Here is a 27,254-nt window from a genome sequence, read left to right on the forward strand (position 1 = left end):
AGCCCCAGCCCCAGGGAGTGCCCAATCTTCACATATCTTAAATGCCATCCTCCACTCATCACGGGACAAAGCATTATCACTCACAAAGCCCACCATGACCAAGTCCCTCTCCAACTCAGGCTACCAAGCAGGTCCTCCTTTCTCTCTCTCCAAGTTTCAGAAACGAAAGAACCATGATAGGATATTCAATAGAGAACCTTTTTCCATCAGCATCCATTCCAGGATCTATGACCTCCGGGCTCCCACACTGACCTACTTCTGGTTGAGATGGCCTCCAAATGTACAACTCATCAGGCCTCCAGTGTACAACTCATCAGAGAAGCTTCTCCTGATCACTGTTTTAAATAACAATCCTTACCACCTCCACCCCATCCTGGTATCTCTTCCAGGTACTTTTCTCTACCTTTAATCATCATCTAACATGGTACCTATTTTTTTATGTTCTGCCCTCCAAGTCAACTAGAATGTAAGCTCTAAGGGGTCAAAGACTCTCAGTTTTGTTCCCTGTTCTATGCCCAACATCTAGGACAGTGCCTGATGCATGCTGTTTTCAATAAATATTTGTTGAATGAATGAATGAATGCACATGCAGTGATGTAAGACTAAGACCAAGTTAACAGAGAGAGCAGACAGAGGAGCGATCCAACTTCCAGTCTACAGGAGGTGAAGATGAGCAATAACTTGCTATGCCCATCCTCAGGTGGGATAGAAGAAGGAATGGGACAAATGGGACTCATGAGGCATTCAGGTCCAAGCTAGTAGTACAGTTAGGCGAACAGCTATGGTTTTTGCCTACCTAGCACCCATTTACCCTTCTGACAATAACCTCTGACTTTCCTTGAGGTTCTGCCTGACCTACTTTTGGGGTGAGGATGTGACCTAATTTAGCCAATCAGCATACCCCACACCTTTGCTCATACCAATTGCTTTCTGTTTGGACACATGATCCAATTCAGGAAAGAAGAGTCAATCCCATGATATCTACCAAAACAAATGGGAAAAAGAAATTTCCTCTCCAGGGACATTGCTAGCAACAAAGACGATAAAGCCTGGGGCTGTCGGAGTCACCACCTGGAGCCTAAGAATAAAGCCAACTCAGAAGAAAGCATCAAAGAGAGCTGTCAAGAGACAAACTTGAGTCCCTCCCTGGATCCAGCCACACCTGAAGGTACTGGACATTTCAATAATGCCAGCCAACAAATTCTCCTTTTCTGGTAAACTATTTTGAATTGGGTTTCTGTCACGTACAACTAAGAACATCCTGACCCGTACTAAAGAACAGGAGGGAAATACATTCTTGAGGCTCTTAAATACCTAGCTGAGAAGCCTAACGTCAGGCAACGTGTCCCAGAAGGGCCATCCCATTCCTTTTGGTGAAACTCATCGCCAGTCTTTTTGGTGAGCAGGATAGGGGCTGAGAAGAAGGTCATGATGCTAGTTTTTTATTATTTGCGTTTACCTTTAGGGAATTTATTCAACAACTCTGTCTCAAGAGAGCATACTATGGTGAAAATATCACTGAACCAAGAGTCCAATAACCTGGTTTCTAATCCTAATCTGATCACTAACTGACAGTGTGGGCTGAGACAAATCACCTTGTTCCTCTTGGTCTCAATTTGTAAGTATGTAAAGTGAGCAGAATAACTATATCATCTTCAAGCACCTGTCCAATTCCGGAGTGGAAAGCCCACTAGGAAAGATGTTCTTAATCTTTGATGGGATCAAAACCCCAGAAAAATACACATGTGCACAAACACATAATTTTGCATAGAGTCTCATGGGTTTCACAACTCTAGAAGCCATTCTATATCTGTAACCTCTCTGCTCTGCAGAAACTAGGACACTAGCTTCTGCTTGGACTCCTCTGGTGACAGGGAGCTCACTACCTTAAAAAGTAGCCCAACGTAATTGAACTGCACTGGAAAAATTAATTCGTCTTCATATTGAACCAAGATCTGCACACTGTAACTTCTACCCATTGGTCTAAATTTTCCAGAGCAAAACAGAAAAAATTTTTCTCTCCTGTGTGTAACATCTCTTCATTTCTCTGAAGGCTGTTTCTAACTTTTAAATGCAAATAATTTATGGGGAGAAATGCAGATGATGTGCCATGCAAATTATTTTACAGTGCATCGTTATAAAGATATATTCTGCCACCTCACCCTAAATATGCCAAACACCCAAATGTACACGCTAAATTCCAGACAGGCACCACTGCTGTTAATCTGCATGGTCTAGGTTTTGCAAAGACAGAAATTACTGTATAAAAATATCTTGAAGGAAATAGCAAAGTCTTTTGGAAAGAGCACTTCATTAAGAATCAGAAGACTTGGAAGTAGTATCTATCTCCCACTCCAACTACCTGTGTATCCTTGGGCAAATCACTTAACCCCTCCCTCTGAGCCTGCTTCTCATTTGTAAAATGTGACAAAACCTACCTCACAGGGATGCAGTGAGAATCAAATGCTATCGTGTTCGTAAAGCTTCTAGCCCAAGCCCGGCACAGAGCAAATTCTCACTACAGGCGAGCTCCCGAGCTCAGCAAGCCCGGCGTCGCATTCGATGCGCTCGGCGCTCTTGCACCAACGGGATTCCCCTTCCCAAGCGGAGTCTGCGCTCTGGGCTCGACTGAGGCTCCCTGGCCGCTCGCGCTTTTCTCTCCTTCTCCAAGATGGCGGCGGTCGGCGGCGCTGAGGCGGGATCCGAGCGAGCCTAGTGAAGGTAGCGGCGAGCGGAGCCCCCACGAGGCCGAGCTGGGCCCCCACCCCCAGGCGGCAGTGGCCCCGCCCCGCCACCACCCGCCGCCTCGGGCCGCGACACCGCCCTGAGGGCGCCCGGGGCCAGTTGCGGCCTAGCCCAGGGGCCGAGCCGGGGACTGGAGTAGCGGCCGCAGTCCGCCCCCGGGAAGGGGCTGGAGCGGGTCGAAGGAGGAAGGCGGGCGGGAGCTGTTCAAATGGGGAAGGCGGGAAAGTGCGGGCCGGGAGGGGGCGTGCGGCCGCCCCGGGGGCCCGCGGGCCGAGGCCGCCCCTCCCCCTGCCCAGCAGTCTCCGCCCTCGGGGGCGCCGGGAGCCGCCGGGACGCGGGAACCCGAGTCGGGGCCGCCTGGCTCAGGACCCGGGACGCAGGGTCCCTGGGCTGTCAAGGGGCGAGGGGGCCGGGGTGACGGGGGGGCCGGGGCCGCGGCTGGCAGGAGAGGATGCAAGGAGCTTTCTTCTTTTCCTCTTCGCACAGCTTTATTGAACTAGCTGTTGCTGCAGAAGTGCCGGGAGAATCCTGTTGGTTTGCCGTGGGGACCACAAAGACGGTGGTCCTTGGGGCCCTTTGTAGCAATAACCCGGTGTGGTGTGTACTCTTTGCGTGCGACCCAGTGTGAACGAACCTTCCGAGTGGGCTCTTCTGCATCCAGGCCCATTTCCCCCCAAAGCTGGTACTTGTAGATTTCACTTTATTTTTCTATCGGGCGGAAGAGGAGAACCGTCTGTCTCCCTGCTTCCTGATGGCTAAGCTGGTGGCTGACTATATTCCCCCATAGCAGAATAAATAAAAAACGGAATCCAAAGTAGAGCCCGTTGGTTGGACAAGGCTTGTCAAAATTTGTACCGCTGGTTTTTCGGGAATGTGTGTTGTCAGCCGCTCTGTGAGGTCGTCGTGGTTCCGCTCAATTGCGCTACAGTGAGAGGATTCAGTCCCCATCCCAGGCTGTCGGGATCTCTGCAGTTCCCAGAGCTGGCAGGGGCTGTGAGTGCTGCATAGGTAGGTTCGTGGAGAAGGGAGTGGCAAGAATTCGGAGTCGCTGGGTTCTGAGATTGGAGGAGATCTCGACGAAAATGAGAAGACATCCCCTGCTCCTATCCTAGAAGTAACAACAACGACAACAATTCAGAAACTGGCAACAGCTGGATGTGCATCTTCCTTTTCCTGCACTGACTGGCAATTTGAGTTCCTGAAAGAAGTGCTGGAAGAAGAGAACACGGAATCTTGAGCAAGGCTGTCCTCCTGGACTGGACCTGGGTCTCAGGATTTTGCTTACTGCCCCGTTTCCGAGGCTGTACTTTGTCTTTTTCAATACACACTTACATTTTGGGATGAAGAGGCTTGTTAGTGATTGCTGGGGCTCAGATGACCTCAAAAAATCACTTTCTGAAACTTTTTTTTTTTTTTCAGTATTTGTAATTTGGACCTTCAAAATAACAAAGTACTGTGTCTGGTGATTTTCAGTTTTTCCCTGATTCCTTTGATAATTCTAAAAGCAAAGCCTGAACATCACGCATGTACTTATCTACAAGTGGAAGAGCAGCTCTGCCTCTCCTTTTTCATCTCCTAAAGAAAAGTACCACAAGAGCCATTTGATAATTTGCACCTTTCAAAAGTACACATTTTTTATGATGGCATATTTCTTACTTCCATAAACAGCTTTAAGTAATGAACTTTTACTTCTGTTGTCATTTGTTAGCCCACTGAGAGGAACATAATTGTAAAATTATCACTGCCTCTTGAAGTTGACAACATTGGATTCTGTAAACTCCAAAATTTGTGGAATTCGGGAGAATGAACTTTAACACCTGTTTTACATTTGCCAACGTTTAATGTAATTATGGCTTCTGTTTTCTAATGTGAATATCAAACCTAATATTTTTCATTTTCATTAATCCTGAATCTGCTGCCTAACCCTGGACTCTGAATTTATCGTGGATAATATTCAAGACCTGGAAAGAATATCACAGGAGTCGTCTGATCTTATATAAATGTTGCCCTAACTCTGCCTTTCTTCCACACTGTTGCTTGAGACTTCTTTATCTGGTTTCATCTTTCTTCTATGAGTGAGCAACCAAAACTAACCTCTGGGCTGCAATAATATCCTGATTTTAAAGAACCCAGAAGTTCAGGGTCCATCAGTCTGCCCAGGCTGTGAGTGAGATAGTCCATTGCGTCTAAATTTAGTTTTTTAAGCTCTTGGCTGTCCCAGTTCTTTATTGAATTAGACTTGCCTTCAGGCCCTGTTCATTTTTTACTATCGGTTGTTTAATCATGTAATTTATAAAGTGCTCTTCCATGTCTTTGTAAAAATTAAATAGTAGCAGGCCTAATTCTAATACATAATGCTAACAACCAGCACATGTGTTCTGTGCTGCTCTGCGCCTCTGAGGATCAGCTCCTAATTTTCTGTTCCCTTTTACAATTTTTTCATCCACTGGTTGTTTTTCAAAGCAGTCAGTTATGAGACCATGAGCACTTCTTCACAGTCCAGTGACATCATTGTTTTCCTTCTCGTACTGTCTTCAGAGGTACTTAACTCCTATTCTGACTGTTCGTTGTTCAGCTCTGTTTTATGTTAGTTTTGATGTTACCAAAGGGAAGGCCTGGTTATAAGTCTCAGGACCTGCCTTTGCTTCATACAGAAGAGCATTTTGTTGTTGACAACAGATTGGTGGACACATTGATGATGTTGAATATTTAAGATTTTTTGCCCATTATTTCTCAAATGTTCTTTGCCAAACTCCATTTGTCATGGAAAACATTTAAGCTGAGGTCTCAAGATGTGGTATTTCTTGGCATTATCGGCCTATGAAGATTAATGGGATCCATATACTCTGCTAATAAGCTCACTACTTTAGTGCCAGTGAGTGGATATACTATTTTTAAATGAATGGATATAATTCCCTTTCATGATCCCCCTACCCTAACCCCTTGTGGAGTTACACCACTTGGGTGGACAGGGGATGACAGTAATTTCTATTTGAGAAAGTTGAACGCCTAATGCTGGAACATGAAAAACTGGCTGTATTAAGTATCTTGCCTCCTCGTAGTTTCTACATGAGACCTGACCTCATATCCCCTTCATTTCCTGTGAAAAGCCCTTTGAGTAAATAGTTCTCCAATTACCTGTAAAATAACCCAGTTCATTTCTTCACTTTTACCTTGACCAAGTTCATTCTTCATTCCACTTCTTAGGGAGGTGGAGAAATGCTTTTTTATGTTTCTGAATCTCGCTTGTAAATCATTCTTGGTAATACTTCTCTTTCTGTTTTCAACTTAGGCATTATCTGTGCATTGTATTATCTGACTTGTGCAAGTAGGTCTTTTTTCTTTTGGTTTATTTTAAATGTAACTCTTATGAAAGTTTCCTTTGTTAATTCATCTTTTTCTTTCCCAAAAGTTACATACTTCACTATTACCGATACCTTCCTGAAGGGACTGGCAATGTCTCATTGAAGTGTCCTTCAGCATTTCTAAACCCCACTATAGTGATGAAGGGAAAATAAAATTTAAGTAAATAACCAGTCAGATCAACTTTTAAGCATTTCACTAACTGAATGAGGACATTTTCAATATATTTAGTATATAATTTTTAAATTTCCTGAAAAAACTTTTCCTGCGGGAATTGTGACATTGCCTGTCCTAAAAATATTTGAAGAACTTTACCTTCGAGTGCAGTTTATGGCTTGTCATCTTCAAAGTCAAAATGGACGTATAAACTTGAATGCCAAAAAAGTAATTTTAACAAATTTAAGACAATATTTAGAAGATTTAAATTTTAGTAGTTCTTCAAATCAGTGAAAATCTTAATAATGATAAAAATTTCATCACCAGTGGACAAATGACAATTCCTCCTTATTTTCACCTGTAGCCTTTAAGAAAGGCTTGATAGCGCTGAAAGCTGTTCTGTGGGCAACTAATATAAGAAGTGTGCCTACTTTTACACTTCTCTGGTTTTGAGCAAATTCAGAGAGCCCAACAAAATGCATACCAAAAAATTATGCTCTCAAGATCTTTAATATCACTATCATGTTCTCATCAGTTCTGTTTAAATTGCAATACAATAGATTTTAGACTTTCACCGATACAAATGGTAGGATTTTGTGGTCCCGAGTGCATGGTATAACCTGTCTTCCTCTGCATCCTGCTTTATCTGTGCATTTTGTAACCGTGATTGAACCTATCCCTCTGACTTAATGTCGGTTTTCACCCTGTCTCAGTGTTGTCAGACCTGTTGGCATGTCAGAAGTTCTCATTAACCGTGAAGTATTTTTTTATATGGGAGGTGTTTTATATACTTCCCCAAACAACAACTTTAATTCATGAATCAAATCAAATTAAGCCTAGTGCACTTCCTACAGCTTCATCCCTAGTATGTTTACAAACAGAAAGAGGAGGTGACAAGACACTCCTTTATTCCTTGCTGCCCTTCCAGTCTGCCCTTGGATCACTACGCATTTCCATCTGGAAGGTTGCTTCTCCACAGTGATTTCGCATTACAGGAGGGTTTTCCTTCTTTGTTTCTCAGACCTGGTCCTGTAGACGGGAAGGAGCCTGGACACAGGGACCCATTCTCAAAGGCCCGGCAGGACCGCCATGGCTTATGATGACTCCGTGAAGAAAGAAGGTATGACCCCTTAACCTGAGAAGCATTCCAAAGGGGGTGTCCTCTTCAATCCTTGCAGCCCATGGACATAGAGACCAGGACTGGCCATCAGAGCCTGGACTCCCAAGTGATGATCCAGAGCACTAGTAAAACTCCACGGCATCCCCAGACTGGGCCCATGGAAACGAAAACCAGGACAGGGTTCCAACACAAGAGTCCGCACCGTAAGTCTCTGTAGTCTGTTGGGGTGATCCCCTGCAGCACTCGTGGTCCTTGCCAGCTCCAGTGTGCAGGAGTCTGAGGACAGGAGTCCCACAGTGGACACCCACAGAGCAGCACAGCACGTGAATCCTTATTCTTTTCAGCCTTACCTCTGCAAGTCTGTGTCCACCTGCCAAATCACCACTAAGAAACCATGTCTAAGGATGCACCTTGGGCCTTTGCATAGCGTGGAAGCATTGTTTCTTCATGTTTGATTCCTGTATTTGCAGCCAAGCCATCGAGACATATTCTTGTCCCCTTGGATCTAGCCCTGTGTTCCAGTGGACTTAACCAAATAACATGATTCTAATTTGGAAGTGAAGGGACTGTTGCATTTCATATGTGGCGGTTTGGTTGTGACTTACTTGACTTTCTCATTTCCTTTCCCAAATGAACCTGTGCTTCTCAGATTGCTTTGATGGTGATCACAGCTTTGAGGACATAGGGCTAGCTGCTGGCCGAAGCCAACGAGAAAAGAAACGTTCTTACAAAGACTTTTTAAGGGAAGAGGAAGAAATCGCTGCTCAGGTCAGGAATTCTTCCAAGAAGAAGTTAAAGGTAAATTCTAAACATTTGAATTAGGAAAGTTTTAAACTATTTCGTATCATGTTTCCTAGTATTTGAAGAAAGAGGTTTCTTTGCAAAACATTTAAAAAGAAAAATAAACATCATTCACATCTATTTTCACTATTTCCTGTGTTTTACTTTATTTTCCAAAGTCAGAAATCATCAGAAAACAACATTGGTTCCAAACTGCCTTTGCCTCATCATCTTATCCATTGCTCAATTCTTCCTCTTTAATTCTAGGATAGTGAACTTTACTTCTTGGGGACGGACACGCACAAGAAAAAGAGGAAGCACTCCTCTGATGATTACTACTATGGAGGTAAGGATGGGAAGGGGCAACAGGTGGGAGAAACACATCACTGGTTCTTGGAGTCGGGGTAGGGGAAAGGGATCCAGATGTTGCTGACTCAGTGGCCTATTTAACAGGACAGTGGTTCTTGTTCTGAGTGCCGATAAACCAGTGTGAAGGAGGAGAGAGGTGGAGGGCTGGTATTTTGGAGGATTCAGCATAGAAGAACAGTCTTCATTTGTGATACACCAGGTACCAGGTTCCTTCTCCCCTCAATCATCCACTTATCTTGTGCCCATTGCTGTCTAGCATCCCTTTTGCCATATGTGGTCCTGGGCCCTCTGGCCTGCACCTGTGGGTTACTTCTCAGTCCAGCGTGTATCCACTCACAAGACCAGTTTTTCTTAGCTATATTATGCACGTAGCTGACAAGACTAACTCTTTCCTAGAATGGATTTGTCCTGAACACAGGAACAAATGATGCTTTGTCTTCAGCGTAATCTAAATTGTAACTACTCGTAACCCTGCAGCTATGGTCCAGTCTTCTGGGTATGCTCTCTTTGATTGCTTGTGAAGACTCAGTGAAGAAGAACAACTTGAGTGGCAAGAACTGTCTCCAGGGTCAGAGGCAGAATCTATCAAGCCAAGAAGCACGTGGGCGTCATCTCTGAATGTTCGGAATCAGTTGAAGGGCCTCCCCTCCAATCATTCCTGTTAGCCTCTTCCTCATCTTAGTTGGGTGTTTTTGGTGAGAGAGGAAACTTGCTGGAAGTTGCTTTGTCAAATGGACAATTACTTCTCTTGATTATTTCTAGATATTTCGTCTTTGGAGTCGTCACAGAAGAAAAAGAAAAAGTCTAGCCCGCAGTCTGCTGATACAGCTATGGACCTGTTGAAAGCGATCACTTCCCCTCTGGCAACAGGCACCAAGCCTTCCAAAAAGACAGGAGAAAAGTCCTCCAGTTCTTCAAGCCATTCAGAGAGTAAAAAGGAACACCACAGGAAGAAAGCCAGCGGAAGCAGTGGGGAGCTGTCCCTGGAGGATGGTGGTTCCCACAAATCCAAAAAAATGAAACCGCTCTATGTGAACACAGAGACACTGACTCTTCGTGAGCCTGATGGGTTAAAGATGAAACTTATTCTCTCACCAAAGGAGAAGGGAAGCAGCTCAGTTGATGAGGAGTCTTTTCAGTACCCCTCTCAACAAGCGACTGTGAAAAAATCCTCTAAGAAGTCAGCTCGGGATGAGCAAGGTGCTTTACTCCTAGGACATGAGTTACAGAGCTTTCTGAAAACAGCCCGGAAGAAGCACAAGTCATCCTCAGACTCACGTTCGTCTCCTGGCCCTGAAGGCTGTGGGTCTGATGCCTCCCAGTTCCCAGAATCCCACAGTGCTAACCTTGATCTTTCAGGGCTTGAACCTATTCTAGTGGAATCAGACTCCTCCTCTGGCGGGGAGCTGGAGGCTGGGGAGTTAGTGATCGATGATTCTTACCGGGAAATCAAGAAGAAAAAGAAGTCAAAGAAGAGCAAGAAGAAGAAGGACAAGGAGAAGCATAAAGAGAAGCGACACTCCAAGTCCAAGAGAAGTTCGGGACTTCCCGCTGCAGCAGTGGGAGAGGTCCCGGCGCCGCCCGGCCCTCCTCCCAGCGTCCCGTACACTGGAGCAGCCGCCCCTCCTCCACCACTTCCTGGCCTCCACGCAGATGGGCACGGTGAGAAAAAAAAGAAGAGAGAGGAGAAGGACAAAGAGAGGGACAGAGGAGAAAAGGTAAGGCATTTTTTAAAGTATGATGCGGGGTAAGAGGTGAAGCAGGTTTTTCCTTGACAGTAGTAAGCGGACTTGGAATTTAGCAGATGAACCACTGGGAATGTAGCCAGGTAAACCTGCTGGAATGATACAAAGTAGAAAATATTACCAATGGTACAGAAATAGCAGCGACCTTAATTATTCATGGGTTTTCTTGATAGAGTTGTTCTCCCACAGTGCCAAGCAGAGGTTTAGAAATACAGAGCTTATTCTAACTGACCCTTAAAATTCACAGAAGGAACCAAACCCAATTTCTTTCACTCAGCAGCGCTGTCTGGCTGAGGCAGTTGAGAGATACAAAAACGTATTCATTCTGTGAGTTCGTTGTGAAAAACAGATTTTCAAAATTAGAATGATGGGGAAAAAAAAATTAGAATGATGACCGATTAACAAAGTAAGCTAACGGCTTCCCGCTAACTGGTGTTGGCTACTTTCTGGTATTCTTTTTAGTGTCAAAGGTGTGTGCTCGCCCCATTTGAGCGCTTCCTGTGTGCCGAGCCCAGTGCTGCCATAGGAGTTGAGAGGTGGAAAGAGGAGCAGGAGGACGCAGCTCTCGGCCTCAGTGATCTCACTGTTTGTTGAGGAGACAGGAATGAGAAATCAGCCGCCTTGGTGTGATTTCTTTCTCACAACTCAAGAAACTTTCTAGCAGTTGTACTACAGTACAGGGGCTGATGACTGTGTCATTACAGGTTTCCTTTAAAAGATAAACTCTTTCCCCAGATTACCAAAGTAATATATTATTTTTCTAGAAATTTAGAAATTCAGAATAGTAGAAAGAAAAAAAATCATAGTTTTGCCACCGAAGGACAACCACTTTCTTCCTTTGCTCTGCAAAGTTAAATGTCAGGTAAAATCTGAAAGAAAGGCAGCTAAGAAAGAGAAAAGCAAATATATTAAGAATATGGGATTGGCGATTTCATTTCAGTCTATAATTGAGGCACAAGTGATTTTCTCCACTAGTAGGAGTGCCTTTTAAGCAAGTATACAGATCAGAAAGAAAAAGCTGTATCTTTTTTTTTTTTAACTGTACCTTCTGAGCTAAGAATCAGGTGAGCATCAAGAACTGAACAGTCCAGTACTAGGGTGGGTTTTATTCATTGTTTATTCCAAAATTGTTTCATGAAATAGTACATATCCTGTGTAAGAGTCTGTTTATTCCAAGAATTTCCATTCTAGTGATACATGATAATGCCGTAAACTAATGTTACAGTGCTAAATGTGAGGAGGGCAGGGTGGTCAGAGAAAGCTCTAAAGAAGAAAAAGGTTATCAGCAGAAGGGAGCACGTGGAGGCAGAGAGATGTTTAGGAAGCAGCATAGCAAAACAGCTGAACTCTAATCCTGTGTTTCCAACTGTCTGATAAATATTTCTTCCTGGACGCCTTGGCTACCTCAGAGCCATGTGTCACTAATGGGCTCATCGTCCAGACCCTTAAACATGCATCTCTTCCTCCATCTCCTTCTGTAGTCCACGTGTCCTACCAGTCAATCCAAACTAAAAACTATATGCTGATTATTTTTCTCAGTACTTCATTATGAAATTTTTCAAACAAAAAGCATTGAAAGAATTGTACAGTGAATACCATATGCCACCCATAGAGATTCTTCAGTTAACATTTTGCTGTTTGCTTTATCATCCATCCATCCATCCATCCATCCATCCATCCATCCATCCATCCATCTTACCTTTGTTAATGTATCTTGAAGTAAGTTGTAGGTATCATATACACACCCCTAAACACTTCAGCTTGCATATCATTAACTTAAGCTCAATATTTGTTTTCTGGGCTTTTTTTAGGTAAAATTCACATATGGTAAAATGCACAGGTGTTAAGTATAGCACCTGATGAGTTTTGATAAGTTCACACACCTGTGTGACCAAACCTCTATCAAGATACAGATATTACCCTCATCACAGATACCCAGTGGTGTTTCTCATACCCTTTCTCAGTCAAGCCCCACCCCCAAAACCAACCACTGTTCTGATTTTTTTCCACCCTTATGGTTCACTTTTACATTTCCCTCTTCCCTGCCCACACCCACCACTATTTCCACTCAGCTGTTGAGCCTGATACTCTTCCTCTTTAATAACTTCCCCACCTTTATGCCCTCTATCACCACTGCCTCATCCCTCCCAGTACTTAATGTAGTAATAAATGGCCCCCTTTCCATTTCTTCCCCCATGCAATTCATCTTACTCTGATGCCGGAATGAACTTAAGGACCACTTTGATGATGACAGTTGTCTGTTCAACGTCCTCAGTGGATCCTTACTGCCTTTATGTTAGACCCATAAGCTCCAGGAGGACCAGGATCATGTCTGTCTTGCTGTCTACTCTGTCCCTGGTACATAACCCACAGTCTGGCCCATCGTAGAAAGTCAGTAAATACTTCTTGAATGAATAAATATCAAAGTCCAAACCCTTGACCAAGCATTCATAATTGTGATTTAGCCCGAAACTTCCCTTTTCAGCTTTACCTCCTATTAGTCTGCTTTGCATGTACTGTGTGGAAACCAGACTTGTTCCTTACAGTCTTAGCTCCACTCCTTGGATGGTATTTTGCAGTGACCTTCTTCCCCTTGTTTTTTCTCCTTCGCATATTGAAGCCCTGCCTTCCCTTCAAAATGCAATCAAATGCCACCTCCTCTAAGACATCCTGACTCTCCAGTTATAATTAACTTCTGAATTCCCATAACACCCTTGCTATGGGAAGTTACTGCACTTGTTTTCTTCCTTATATTGGATTCGTCTTTGTATATATTCGATTTCCCCTACTGAAGACTCCTTGAGGGCATTTTAGCTCCTTAGGGACTCTTAGCCACCTTAATGTTATTACCTTCAACTCCTCAATGTCCTTGGTAAGCATTTTGTGACACATGTCAAATGAATGAATATGTGGATGAAAACATAGCATCGGAAAGGTAGATTGTAAACAAATGGTAAAGAATCTTGAATGCCAAAGTAAGGGATTTGGCCATGGGCACTTTGGGGTTATGAGCAGAGTTTAAATATGCTGTAAATGATAATTTAAGAATAAAATGATGAAGCTATACCTGGTGACTTAGACCAAGGAGAGACTTGTGGCAGATCACCCAGGAGGTTATTATAGTCGGAGGTCAGTAATGAAAGCCTGATAGAAATAAAATTGAAGAGACAGATTCAAGAAAGACTCTGAAGAAAAAACTTACAAGATCTGGCAGCTGGGCTTGGCTCTGGGGAGCCAGAAACATAAATGAGTATATAGATGTCCCTTAAGGTTTTGAACCTGGGTGCTTTGCAAGATAAAATTATAATCTCCTCAAGGGTAGGGACTTATTTCTAATTCCCCCATGCAGCTAGCAGTTGCTAGTGAAAAGTGAATTTCAGTTTATAGCAAAAAATCTTACTATGAATCAGTATTTGATTGTGACTGTCCAAACCTGAAACCTGATACTTTGAATGTAATCATTTATTTAGCCAACAGATTATTTATGGCACATACACCATGTTTTTTAAACCTGACCTGTGCATGAAAATTTCCATGGAGCTTTAAAAAAAATCCTTTCCAAAAAAGTAAAGAAAGAAAGAAATTTTTTAAATCCTGGGTTTTGTTTCAGTATAAAAAAAGAACTATCTGAGGGAATTCCCTGGCAGTCCAGTGGTTAGGACTCTGCGCTTCCACTGCAACGGGCACGGGTTCAATCCCTGGCTGGGGAACTAAGATCCTGCAATCCGAGCAGTGCGGCCAAAAAAATAGTATCTGAAAGTCCACCTAGAGATAGAAAGGAAGGTTTCAGGAATAGCGTTCCCTCGGCCTGCAGTGAGCACACACAGAGAGCCCACTGGTGGAAATGCAGGAGGCCTCTGTGTGCCCTTTCTACCCTAGAATCTGTGACCAAAACTGCAATGAAAATAGAGAAGCAAGAGAATGGCTGGTTTGGGAGAAGAAGAAAAGTTAGGTTTAGATTCCAAGATATAAGCGTCTAGAGATTCAGCACAGCTACGTGGTTAAGAGTGTGGCTCTGCAGCCAGACCCCTTGGGCTCCATCCCTGGCTCTGCCACTTAGAAGCTGTGCGATGTTGGACAGGTTGCATGACTTCTCCACCTACAAGTGGGGATGATGATAGACCTACCTGGTAGGGTTGTTAAGGGTTCAGTGAGGTAATACATGGAAAGGTGTTCAGGGCCTCAGTGTGCCAAGGCCCCCTGGGGCGCCACAGCAAACTCACAGTGGCACCACTAGATTTTTTCAACATTAAAATTTCAGGAGAAACAGTCATACTTGCCATCTGTCAGGTACCTTATGAACTAGCGCAAAGTAATTCACAGTTTCAACGTCTTTTTATGTTCCATTCCTTTCAGTGATCGCTGTGATAAAAAGCACGTACCACGTGAAGACCCACACAGGAACCATGAACCAACAAAGTTTGGGAAGCTTGGCTTTGCACAGCGTTCGGCACGTTAGCTAAATAACATTCAGTACGTGTTAGTTGTTACAGTCACCATCTCAGTAGACTTTCCAGGGAGCAGTGGAAATGCGAGACCTAGAGTTCAGTGGACCACCTGAAACCAGGGTTAGAAGTTGGGTGTTCGCAGGCAGTAAATGACAACGTGTGAGTGGATGGGAGGTCATACAGCCCAGAGCGGAATCGTGTAGCACACACACCAGGGCACTGGATGGGGAAGAGGGGCCATGGTGCTGGAGGAGACACTGAGAGGCGTAGCATCACAGAGGGAGGAAGACAGTTTCAAGAACAGATTGGTCTCTTGCTTGAGAAGACAGGAGTACAGGTATAGTGGGGAGAATGGAAGCCAGGTTGGCAGAGTTCACACGAGAGTGAGAAGCGAAGGCAGCAGGGGGGACTCTTCCTGGAGAATTTTGACTGATACGAAGAAGGGAGATTGGACTATCTCCCTTGTGAATGGTGACGCTTTCAGTGTGGAGTTTCATTTAGGGAGTGTTTTTTTAGCTTTTCTGTTTGCCTGTTTGTTTCTTTGTTGTTGAATCCTGCTTTCCAGGAGGAGAGAGAAATCATATGGTGATACCTTGATGCATCGTTTCCCCTTTAAGACCATTCCGTTGGAGTGGGGATCTTTTGGTTTATATTGGAGGAGCAGGATATTTCAGAAATACCTTACTTTTGGTTTTACTAAATCAGTAAAAGCCCATTCACTACCACTCAAACTAAAATCTGTGATGTTGCCACTTCAGAGGAATGCCTTCACTTATCTGTATGTTTCCAGAATGTTCTCACTTCCTCTAAGCAAACGAAGCCTGGCCCAGTGGCCTAGTGCCTGGCACACTCAGGCATTGCTGTTGATCTACTAATAAACTGAATTCTGAGAGATAACTAGACTTGTCATGGTGTTGCATAAATTCTCCCTCTGGTAAGACTGAAGCTGAGTAACAGTAGCGATAAGTGGTACAAATCAGGAGGTACCATCTCTGAGAGCCTGCTATGTGCCAGGCTCTCTGAGGCATTTTTGCACATGTAGGGGTCTTGACTGATAGGTATTGTTAGCCCCCTTTCACAGAGGAGGAAGCTGAGAAGAAAAGACGTGGAGCCAGAATTTTAATAGAGGTTCTTTAACCCCAAGGCCGTACTCTTTCCACTGTAGCACATGCCTTTCTAAAACTTAAGAGACGGTTACCCGGTGCCACAACCAATCTTTGACAAAGCTAAAAGTAGGTTCTAGGGTAAGGGAGACATGGTGCGCTGGTGTCTGAGATTTGTCCTATGGAGGCATACAGATGTTGAAATGAAGGGGCTGAAAGCTTGGACTCGAGTTCAGCAGACTTGGTTCTTGTTCTTGTTGCTACTTACTAGCCTTGTTCTCTTGAGATTGCTTCCTCACTTCCCTGCTCACTTGTGAAATAGGGTTACTTAGATTAAATTAGGTGTACATGTAGCACGCTTGGCACAGGGCAGGGCTCAGTCAGTAGCTGCTGTTACAACGACTGTTGCTTTCATCCCATGTTCTTTGGAAGCATAAAATATACTTGAAAACACCTATTTAAGAGTTTTTTTTTCAACCACTCATTTCACATATTCGACTAAGCAAAAGGGGCTCTGCTTTTATGGTTTTATGTTTTCTTTTGCTTTTTAATATTAACATCCACCTTTAAGGAAGCAAACTCTGTAGCTATCACCTATTTGGAAAGCAGTTAAGAACCAGAAAGAAAACAGGGTCTCTGAGGACCAAAAGCAGATGTTATAGAGCAAGTTTCCTACAGCTCCTTGGAGCACGTCGTGGGCACTGGGGAAAGGAACATCAGCTGGAGAGGAGTCAGGGGACCACCCTGACCCTGTTGTTTTCTTCGTAGAACTTCACCTACGAGGGTGTTGTGAAAAGCAGACAAGGTAACACAAATGAATGTGCGTACTGGCCTTTGCACACACAATTCTGAGCCTTTGTTATGCATTCAGTACATATTTATTCTGCACTTGCATTGTGCCAGGCACTGAATCAGGTACAGTGTTAGCTCTCAAAGAGCTCCGGGTGTAGTAAGGGGTTGGAAAGCGTTCAGAGTGTTGAACCTCAGCAGAGGTGGGTGCAGAGTGCCAGGGAGAGCCTGTGGGTGTCCAAGAAGCTTTCAGGGGGAGGCAGCCCTGAACCGAAACTTAAGGCCAAATAGGTATTCCAGTCAGGGAGTGGAAATGCATGTGAAGGCCCAAGAGGGCATAGGATGTTCAGAGAACCACAGGAGGTCCAACCAGCAGAAGGTTAAAAGTAACCATGTGGAAAGCAGGAAGGGGGCTTTAGTAAATTACAATAATAATAAGAGCTATACTTACTGAGTTGTTCATATGTTCTAAGCACTGCACTACGTTTTTTATCCATGGTGTATTGGTGAATTTTCACAGGAACCCAATGAGATGTAGGTATTATCCTGTCCATTTCACAGAAATAAGCTCAAAGTGAAATAACCTGCCCCAGGATGCACACCTGTTTAGTGGCAGCACAGGAATTTGAACCCAGATTTTTCTGATTACAGGACCCAGAAAGAATGTTTAAATTATATTCAGTGGTGTATTATGAGAGAGAGCAGAAATAGATTCCCATTCAGAATGGTTAAAATAAAAGCTTTGGTGTGAAAACTTTACTTCTCTGTCACCCTTTCCTTTAGCCAGATCGCATTTAGGGATCTGAGTCAAGTTAGTTCAGGAGAGCATCAGATGGTGGCCCTGCCACTCCCTGGGTAAATGACTCTGGATCTGTTTCTCATCTTTAAAATGGCAGGAATGATGGAACTTACCTCGTAGGGTTGCTGGGCGGGTTAAATGAGTTTCTATAGGTAAAGCCTTGGTAACAGTGTCTCCTACACAGTATTAACATCAATGAAGAGATTGGGTTCCTGTCATCAGCAGAAGAAAGCCAAGTTTTATTTTGAAGATTCATAAATGATGTTTTGCCTTAACTCCCAGATGTTTTATCCTTTAAAATAGGTTCTTAAACTAAAATAGGTTCTTAAACCTAAGCTGTAGGTTCATAGATGGGCTTGAAGAGGGATTTCCATCAGAGTTTCTCAAAGAGTTCTATGATCTCAAAGAATTCAGCGTGACTGCTTTAAACAGGGCATTAAGAAGTTGCTTTTAGAAGGTCTTGATGTTGTGACACATATCCTCAAACATTTAAAAAGAGGTTCTGGCTGTAAAAATTACAACTTTGTGAGTCACACTTAAGTGGATTTGTTGCTAGTCATTTGCTGCTAGTAATAAAGTATCCAAATTTTTAAAATATTAACATTTTGTTAAAGGAGAGCCCATGTTATTCCAGATGTAACTACTGTGATTTACTTGCCATACTGTTTTCTTGCACTAGAAAGTCTAGGGTGCAGTTACTAGCCTTGCATTTAGAGTCACTTGGAAATATTTTGATGTCTCGAGATCATCCGTTATTTGTGTTATTTCTAACTATTAATGTAGAAAAATGTCTGTTCCCTGGAAAAAATTTAACTCTTAAGTTCGAATTCCAAACTTTGGATCCACAGACCTGAGTTGCATCTTAGAGCACAATGGTTAGGTTCTAAGGTCAGCACATAAGGTGAAAATTGTCAGAGTTTCCCTTGAAAATCCCTTAGGAAGGCTCCACGATGAAGGCCAGCAGTTGCTCAGTCCAACAGAATGTCAGCCCAGTGCACCTGGATTTTACTCTCTTCACCAGGTGAAGTCATTGGTATATGTTAAAGAGCCATAATTTTATTTTTTAAACTATGTCAGCTCCAAACATCAGAATTACACTTGGGTAGCGAGTTACACACACTGAGGAAGACATACAGGAACTATCTGGGGAAAGCAGATCTCATGCTGTCACACACACTCCAAGGAATGGGTTCTTAGAGCAGAATCACACAGACTAAACAATCCATATCTCCCTCTCTCCGTCTCTCTCTCATGGCCAAACAGAATTATATGAACTCATGCCTTTCTTTGTAATGCAACCTCATTTTATCTTGGGCCCAGTAAAGGGGGACTTGAAAGGATTAGATCACTTAGAGCATTTGGGGATATGAGGCTGCTACTAAATTAATAAAGGAGATGCAGCACCCAGACCTCACTTGTGTAGCATCTCTGAACATGACCAACTTCACCAGAAGAATACTGGAAATGGGACTTTTACTACTGAAATGAAAGTTTCAAGTGAAGGCCTTGCTGCTATTTTCTTTGTCTGATTTAGGTCAGAAGGTTTCACTCTATCCTCCCTCACCAGAATTTCTATTTTTAAAAAATCTTGTATTAGCTTTTTGGATGCTACAACTTCTATTTTGAAAAATACAGAGGGAATAGAAAGGTACTTTCCTATTGTGGCATAACAAATTACGACAAATTTAGCAGTTCAAAACAATATCCATCTATTAGCTCACAATTCTGTAGATCAGAAGTCCAGATAGGGCTCCACTGGGTTCTCTGCTCCGTCTCTCACAAGACTGAATCCAGGTGTTGGCTAGAACTGGGTTCTTAGCTGAGGCTAGAGGTCCTCTTCCAGGTTGTTGGCAGCATTCAGGTCCTTGCAGTTGTAAAACTCATGGCAACTTGTTGTCTTCAAGTTCAAGGCCAACAGCAGGAGAGTGTCTCCTGTTGGGTCTCACCTCTTTTAAGGACTCACTGGATAAGGTCAGGCCCACTCAGGATAATCTCCCTTTGGATTCACTCAGATTCAGCTCACTTAGGGACCTTAATTACATCTGCAAATTCCCTTTTGCCATATAACATAACATGATCATGGGAGTGATGCCCCATCATATTCACCAGTCCTGCCCACAGTCAAGGGGAGGACATTTTACAGAGTGTGTCCACCAGGAGGCCAAAATCCTGGGCACCATCTTGGAATTCTGCCTACCACAGAAATAGCATGACTGAGTACCTACTGAAGTGCCTAACGCTGATTAATTCCCACCTCTGGGAATGGTATTACCCAAGTTTTACTGACAGGGAAACTAAAGCTCAGGGAAATGAAGCAGTTTGTGTAACTAGTAAATAGTATGGTCAGGATTCTAACGTAGCTCTGTCGGCCTCCAAAGCCCAGGCTCTTTCCACTTTTTCACATTATCTCTGATAAATCCTGTCACTTCTCCCTCCCTTTCAATTTATCTGCCTTTCTCCAACCCCAGTGTCTTGGCTGTAAGCCTTCATCATCCCTCTCGGGCGCTCCTGCAGCAGCCCCCCAACCCCCATCGGGCTTCCTGCCTCCGCTGTTGCTCTGCTCCAGTCCATTCTCCATGGTCCTAACGTGCAACCTGACCATGGGACTTCCTGCTTAAAATACTTGCATCACTTCTGTCCAGTGGAGTCCATACTCTTTAATACAGGTTACAAGGCATCCATCTCTAAGCACTCCCTGCTTCTCTGAGATCATCTCCTACTTCTCTCTCTGATGAATGTTACCACTCTAAGAGCCTAGAACACCCGTAACCACTCTTCACCTGGCTAATTCCACCCAGCTTTCCAATGTACATTTAACGTCACTTCCTCCAGAGGCTTTCTTCGATTGTCTAATTTGTGAGGTGCTCCTATTACACGTTCCTGTAATACCCAGTAGTTTCCCTATAATATTGTCGCATTTTATTATGACATATTTATCTGTCTTTTCTGTTAGGTTATGTGTCTGGTTCTTGGCTGTATTCCCAATGTCTGGCACATAGTGGATGCTCAGTAAATATTTATTAAGAAATGAATGGCAGAATACTTTGGTGGGTTACTTTTTTTCTCTTTCCTTTTCAGTCTCCTTCTTTTTAGTCTCTGTTTTTCCTTCTTTGCCACTGAAATACTTTTAATATCACATGTCAGGGGACTTCCCTGATGGTCCAGTGGCTAAGACTCCGCATTCCCAATGCAGGGGGTCCGGGTTTGATCCCTGGTCAGGGAACTAGATCCCCACATGCCGCAGCTAAAGATCCTGCATGCCACCACTAAAAGATCCCGCATGCCGCAATGAAGATCCCGCACATGGCAGTGAAGATCCCGCGTGCTGCAACTAAGACCCGACGCAGCCAAATAAGTAAATAAATAAATAACAAATACAATATTTTTTTTTAAATATCACATGTCAGAGAGCAATCCACTTCTCATGCGTTTTATTCAGGATCAAATAATTAGTATAAGGTGAAGCTAAAATGGTGAGAAAAAATGGTGGGCCTTTAAACTTTACATTTCATATGTTTTCCACTACTTTATGCTGCTTGACTGCCTTAGAATAAGATCTGGGCTTCAAAAGCTCATCCTCTTAACTACTCATTGTACCCAGTACAGATACTCAATAAATGCCGGTATATTTTCTACATAATTGAATAAAGTCCTTTATAAGAGCTATGAGACGAACCCCTTTCTTCACTATGTGGATTTGGATCTAACATATTGGGTAAGAGTTGTGATTAATTTTGTAAAGGTAGTTTCAATTTTATGTTATAGCTGTAGATAGCCTTGTGGAATAGAGAGCATTGACTTTTCGTAGTCTTATATCATGTTTGAGAAAACATTGTTAAAACTCCTTGCAAGTTTTATTTTATGGCCAAACGTCAGGCCTATGAATAAGCTGTTTTTAAAAGATTAGTCTAAAATTTTTGAAGCTAAATTTATAACAAACATGGCATAATTTTCGTAGCCAAAGAAGTGCTGTCTCATTCAAAGCAGTTACTTTGGAAGACGTTTCAGGGTTGTTGCCATTCTTCAAAAATGGTTTCAGAATTCCTTTTGGAATTAAAGTCTGAGCCATCACACAGCTTTTTTATTGTCATAAGTTTTGGCTAGTCTTTGGCCTTTGAGGATAGTTGTTTTATGAAAACAACATTAAGAACTAAGGTGAGGGCTTCCCTGTTGGTGCAGTGGTTAAGAATCCGCCTGCCAGTTCAGGGGACACGGGTTCAAGCCCTGTTCCAAGAAGATCCCACATGGCGTGGAGCAGCTAAGCCCGTGCGCCACAACTACTGAGCCCACGCTCTAGAGCCTGCGAGCCACAACTACTGAGCCCACGTGCCACAACTACTGAGCCCACGTGCCACAACTACTGAAGCCCGCGCGCCTTGAGCCCGTGCTCTGCAGCAAGAGAAGCCATCGCAATGAGAAGCCCGCGCACCGCAATGAAGAGTAGCCCCAGCTCACCACAACTAGAGAAAGCCCGCACACAGCAATGAAGACCCAATGCAGCCAAAAATAAATAAATAAAATAAATAAGTTTAAAAAAAAAAAAGAACTAAGGTGAATAAAGTGTGTGATCAGGCTTCGTTTAAAAACAAGGTGCAGGGGCTTCCCTGGTGGCGCAGTGGTTAAGAATCCACCTGCCAACACAGGGGACACAGGTTCATGCCCTGGTCCGGGAAGATCCCACATGCCGCGGAGCAACTAAACCCGTGCACCACAACTACTGAGCCTGTGCTCTAGAGCCCGTGAGCCACAACTACTGAGCCCACGTGCCACAACTACTGAAGCCCGCTCGCCTAGAGCCCGTGCTCCACAACAAGAGAAGCCACCGCAACAAGAAGCCGGCGCACCACAACGAAGAGTAGCCCCCGCTCGCCACAACCAGAGAAAGCCCATGCACAGCAACATAGACCCAACGCAGCCAAAATAAATAAATAAATAAATTTGTTTAAAAAAAAAAAAAGGTGCAACTCTGAAGTCACGAGACAGGACTGTGTTGTTTGTTGGTTTGTTTTGGTTGTAAAATCAGATTCTTGAGGCAAACAGAAATTTCTGGTAGCTTTTAAAGCACCAGCCAACTGTTCATGTCATTATAACTGCAGAACCAGAAAGGACTATCTTGGGAGGCGGTGGAGGACCGATCATCATGTTTTGATACTTACAGATGAGGTTGTAAGGAAAGCCAGACTGAAGACATCTCAGTTTATTAGATAACGGTTATAAAGGGATAATCTTTTCTTTCGAAAAGTAGTTTTTTCTGTTACAACATATTTCTTTTCTTTGTCCCATAATGCATAGCCTTGGAGGTCAGGCTAGGTTGTAGCCATTCTCGTGTTATAACTGGCATAGCTGCAGGACCCAGGAAAGTCACTATTTTTCCAAGTTTCCTTCCTCATCCTCAAAATGAGAGGTTTGAGCAGGTGCTATCTAATGCACCTTTTCAGGTAGGAAAACTTTTTTCTCCTGAGTCTATGGATAATTATAAAATGGGATGCACAGTAATATATAATATCTTGTTTTATATATCCCTGATTGAACTGGTTTTAAAAGCTCATTTTGTTTTTGTTTCCCAAAAATCATGCATTGCTTTTGGAATTGTCATAAGTGAAGAATAAACATATTTCAGGTAGTACAAAGCAGTTTGTTGAAGTGAAAGAGGTTCGTCTTACGTTAAGTACCAAAGAATTGTCTTCAGTTATTGATTTACTTCTCACCTTGGACCACAAGAATGTGAATAATAAAATAACGATAAACTACAAGTGACAGTCAAAGCAGGATCAGGAAAATTTTAAGATTAGAAATCAAAACCAGAGGAACAATATGAACACAAATTTAGCTCTTGGTTTTCTGGCCCCAAAGCAAAGGGAAATTATGTGGTTCTTATTTTCAAAGAAGATGAAAACTAGACACCCCAGGAGAGGTAAAGATTTTCTTAGCACTTAATTCTAACTGAAATATGTAACATTTGTAGGAAGGATGAAGAGCTTTACAAGTAATTATCAAGTAGCTGCAACAACCTGAAAAATCTAAAATTAATTTAGCATGTGGTTTTTACCTTCTAAAATAAAACTGATACTCATCTCTGAGTCATAAGTAACATGGATTAAAAATTAATTATCGTGTTTAGGAAAGCTGGTTAGTAATTTAGAACTCTTGATGAAAAAGTGCAGGTATCTTTTTTGTTTTGTTCCCATAGATGCAAGGTTGCTCAACCTGTGTTCTAATTAAGTCTTACCCTGTTCTATTTTTATGTGGTACTAGCCAAAAAAGAAGAACATGTCAGCCTACCAGGTGTTCTGTAAGGAGTATCGTGTAACCATTGTGGCTGACCATCCAGGCATAGGTAAGAACATTTCTCAACTTTAGTGATTTTACTTTCCATTTGTGTCCCTGAAGCAGTGCAGTTAATCCAGTCAGCAGGCAAACTTATTCCCATAGTATGAAAAGAACACAAATCTCATTTCTTTCCTCAGTTGTGCAAGTCACTGTAGATTTTGTCTTAGTTCACCCCGTCCATAAAGCACAGTACATAAATACGCAGTTGTTTCTTTCCAAGATTCTACAGTTGACCTTTTCCTTAAACTGCCCTCAGTGTAGAGTCGGAGTGAGATGACATATTATATTGTTCATATTTGTCTCTATACGGAAGTTAGGGAGGTGAGAAGCACACTACACCTCAGGCCTTAGACAAGTCACGTACCCTCTGCACATCTCATTTGCCCAATGTGTGAACTAGCTTCCCAACCTGCTCACCAGGGTTGTTGTGAGGCACACTGAAGCACCGTGAAAGACACAGATGTGCTTTATAAAGCATGACCTCGCTCTACATGTGGAAGCACAGCATTACACGTCTGGAAGATCGCTTCCGAGCTGCTCTAGGGAAGTTTGTCTCTGAGCTCTCAGAAATTCGGTAAAACTCTAACATCTCTTAATCAGTCAAATTCTCCATAACATATTTTCTCTAACTTAAGTAGATAAGCCCTGTTCCGTGGGATCAAATTAAAAGACACCAGAAAGGTGCTTAAGGAATAAATCCTTAGAGAGTAGACACGTGAGAATTTGAGCCTGTCTCACGGCCACCAAAACAGCCCCTTCCTTCCAGAAAAGAATCAAGGAAAGTGACGGGGTTTGGTTTGATTTTCTGAAAGACTCTTGTGCTATTTAAATCTGATCTTCAAGACCCTTTTCCTAGTTGTTGCTCCTATCAATCGTCTGTTTTGTTTATGGTTAAACCTTTATTGTTTTGGGTTGTTTTTGTTTTTTATTTTTTTTTACTCTTTTATGCTAGATTTTGGGGAACTGAGCAAAAAACTGGCTGAGGTGTGGAAGCAATTGCCAGAGAAAGACAAACTGGTAAGTACAGTTTATTACGGACACATTTTTCATTGCTTTATGCCTTCCAAAATGTGTAATCCTCCTATACACCATCCCAAACAACACTGAACATAGAAAAAAAAAAATTACAAATCAGTGTAAAATGGTTTAGCAGAGGACAATAAAGTAGTTGGTGCCAGTTCACTCGACATGAGGATTTAGCTGCAGGGAGGCTGTCTTCTAACCTCATCTAATTTTTTCCCAACAACCTGACATTTGAGCCAAAAGATGACCTAACTTGGGCAATGAGTCGTGTTAAAAGAGAATCTAAAGTCAGAGGCCTTGACCACAAACACCTACTAGTCAGCTGTGGTCTGAGAACTGAGGAAAGTGGTGCACCTGATAGTCCCAGCAAATAATAAAGACATGGGACAATGTTTACTAGGTAAGTAGGTTCCAGGTCATCATTCTCATCAACCATTACCAAATAATAAACCTTCCTGTCAAAAAGCTAATAAGACAACGATAAATAGTCATATTTGAATCACAGTCACTTTCCAGTTAGATGAGATGAAGGTAGTCTAGGCATTACAATTACCACCTTGCTTTTTTAAGGTACAGCTCATCTGGGTGAAACAACATATATTTTTCACCCAGGTCAATTATCTTCAGTTTCTGTTTTCCGTGTCATTGTTATCCTAGTATTGGTGTTTCCAACTGGCAGGTTAGAAGAAATGTTTAAACCACATGGACATTAGGATGAGCCAGATGTTTCCTCTGTGATTTTGCATTTCAATTTTAGAGTGATCGCAGAATCAATGCTGTGATGTGACCATTAGCACTGGGGGGTGTTCGTGGTCCTCTCCTAAGATACTATTGTCACCGCTACCTGAAGCCTGTTCACTGACCCTCCGCTTAAAAGTTAACATTAACCCTCTGTCTGCTCCCCTCCACTGTTCCCTTTCTTTTCTTCATTCTCCTCTTCCATGACTGCTTTCCCTTTTACTTTTTTGCCCTTTTAAATTTGTTTGCCTTGATCTGATTGCAGATTTGGAAGCAAAAAGCTCAATATCTGCAACACAAACAGAACAAAGCAGAAGCTACAACTGTGAAAAGAAAAGCATCCAGCTCAGAAGGTTCCATGAAGGTGAAAGGTAGTGACCACACCCCTCTCCTCTTTTCATTCTTTTCCCTAGAGCACTGTGAATTTTGCTTCCTCACTGAGAAATGGGGAGAATAGCCTATATTAGAAGCAGATCTTGATATCCAGATATTATTACTGAATATTAAGGGTTGCCAAAAAAATTTAGAAAATGTTAAGTCATAAGTCAGCAAGCTTTCCTGTAAAGGGCCAGAGAGTAAATATTTTATTTTTTGTTTTTTATTTAATATTTTATTTATTTATTTATTTATTTATTTATTCGGTTGCACTGGGTCTTAGTTGCAGCTCTTGGGCTCCTTAGTTGCGGCATGCAAACTCTTAGTTGTGGCATGCATGTGGGATCTAGTTCCCTGACCAGGGATCGAACCCGGGCCCCCTGCATGAGCTTGGAGTCTTAACCGCTCTGCCACCAGGGAAGTCCCTGAGAGTAAATATTTTAAGTCTGAGGGCCATATGCATTCTCTGTCATGTACTCCTCTTTGTTTTTTCTACAACAGCCATTTAAAAATCTAAAATCATTCTTAGCTCACAGGCCAATACAAAAACAAGTCATGAGCCAGATTTGGCCCACAGTCCATAATTTTGTTAATGCCTGGTAGAGCTCATAAAAAGGGAAAATCTGGAAGAACATTGGCAAGCTTTCTCTCTCTATTTTGCCTCTGTTCTCAGCTTCCCCTGCAGGAGTACTGTCACCCCAAAAGAAATCCCCACCCACCACCATGCTGCTACCCGCCTCGCCAGCCAAAGCCCCTGAGACAGAGCCCATCGACGTGGCTGCTCATCTCCAGCTGTTGGGAGAGTCCCTGAGCCTCATTGGACACCGCCTGCAGGAAACCGAGGTGAGGGCCCTGCCAGCAGCATGACTCCAGTTGCTTATGTGATTTGAATCCACTTGCTCATTCCACATACATTCATTGAGCAACTGCTGTATGCTGGGTTATGCCAGGTGCTCAGGATACGGTGATAAAGAAGAGAGATGGTGATAGAAACGTCTAGAGATTTGGAATCTACCTACTGGCTCTCAAAGTTTACACTGATACCATCCTATTGAAGCAATGGCACAAAAGGAAATTAGACTACCCTGTAACTTTTTTTTCCCCAGTTTTACAGAGATACAATTGACATATAATCCTGTAACTCATTTTTATTTTTTAAAAATGCAATGGGAAAAATGAGTACAAATCCCATGGAAGCTTTGATCATTTTTATTTCTAAGAGAGTTTGGATTTTTCTATGCATTTCCAGCAAGGTTTTCAATAGACAGATTAGATTGTACAGGGGATTAAGTGTTCCTCTGCTGCTTTGAAAGTAGGTAGCAACTGGGAGATTGAGGCTCTCAAGCTCTTCATTACTCTGCACTTGAATCA

The 27,254-nt window shown here is 42.9% G+C and overlaps 1 protein-coding gene and 1 long non-coding RNA gene across 5 annotated transcripts in view; one reads left to right on the top strand and one right to left on the bottom strand.

Annotated features, from left to right (window-relative positions):
- LOC309608644 overlaps window positions 1-2,558 on the bottom strand; it is a 144,763-nt gene extending 142,205 nt beyond the window's left edge. The window contains exon 1 of the long non-coding RNA XR_014233029.1: window positions 2,439-2,558. This is a non-coding gene — a long non-coding RNA (uncharacterized lncRNA). The remainder of the gene's footprint in view (window positions 1-2,438) is intronic.
- Window positions 2,559-2,640: 82 nt separating this feature from the next.
- HMGXB4 (HMG-box containing 4) overlaps window positions 2,641-27,254 on the top strand; it is a 33,084-nt gene continuing 8,470 nt past the window's right edge. Inside the window, exons 1-10 of one of the 4 annotated variants that reach the window (XM_082348947.1) lie at window positions 2,647-2,721; window positions 3,232-3,427; window positions 7,286-7,384; window positions 8,034-8,182; window positions 8,432-8,510; window positions 9,296-10,251; window positions 23,673-23,754; window positions 24,700-24,764; window positions 25,774-25,879; window positions 26,557-26,726. In XM_082348947.1, coding sequence (XP_082205073.1) covers window positions 7,354-7,384; window positions 8,034-8,182; window positions 8,432-8,510; window positions 9,296-10,251; window positions 23,673-23,754; window positions 24,700-24,764; window positions 25,774-25,879; window positions 26,557-26,726 — 1,638 coding nt within the window. In that variant the 5' untranslated portion in view covers window positions 2,647-2,721; window positions 3,232-3,427; window positions 7,286-7,353. Of the gene's footprint in view, window positions 2,722-3,231; window positions 3,428-7,285; window positions 7,385-8,033; window positions 8,183-8,431; window positions 8,511-8,617; window positions 8,733-9,295; window positions 10,252-16,507; window positions 16,635-23,672; window positions 23,755-24,699; window positions 24,765-25,773; window positions 25,880-26,556; window positions 26,727-27,254 lie in introns of those variants that run through there. The other 3 variants (XM_082348946.1, XM_082348948.1, XM_082348949.1) reach the window with 3 other exon arrangements.

Source organism: Balaenoptera borealis (genome assembly GCF_965194805.1).
Source record: "Balaenoptera borealis genome assembly, chromosome: 13".
NCBI classification, from domain to species: Eukaryota; Metazoa; Chordata; class Mammalia; order Artiodactyla; family Balaenopteridae; genus Balaenoptera; species Balaenoptera borealis.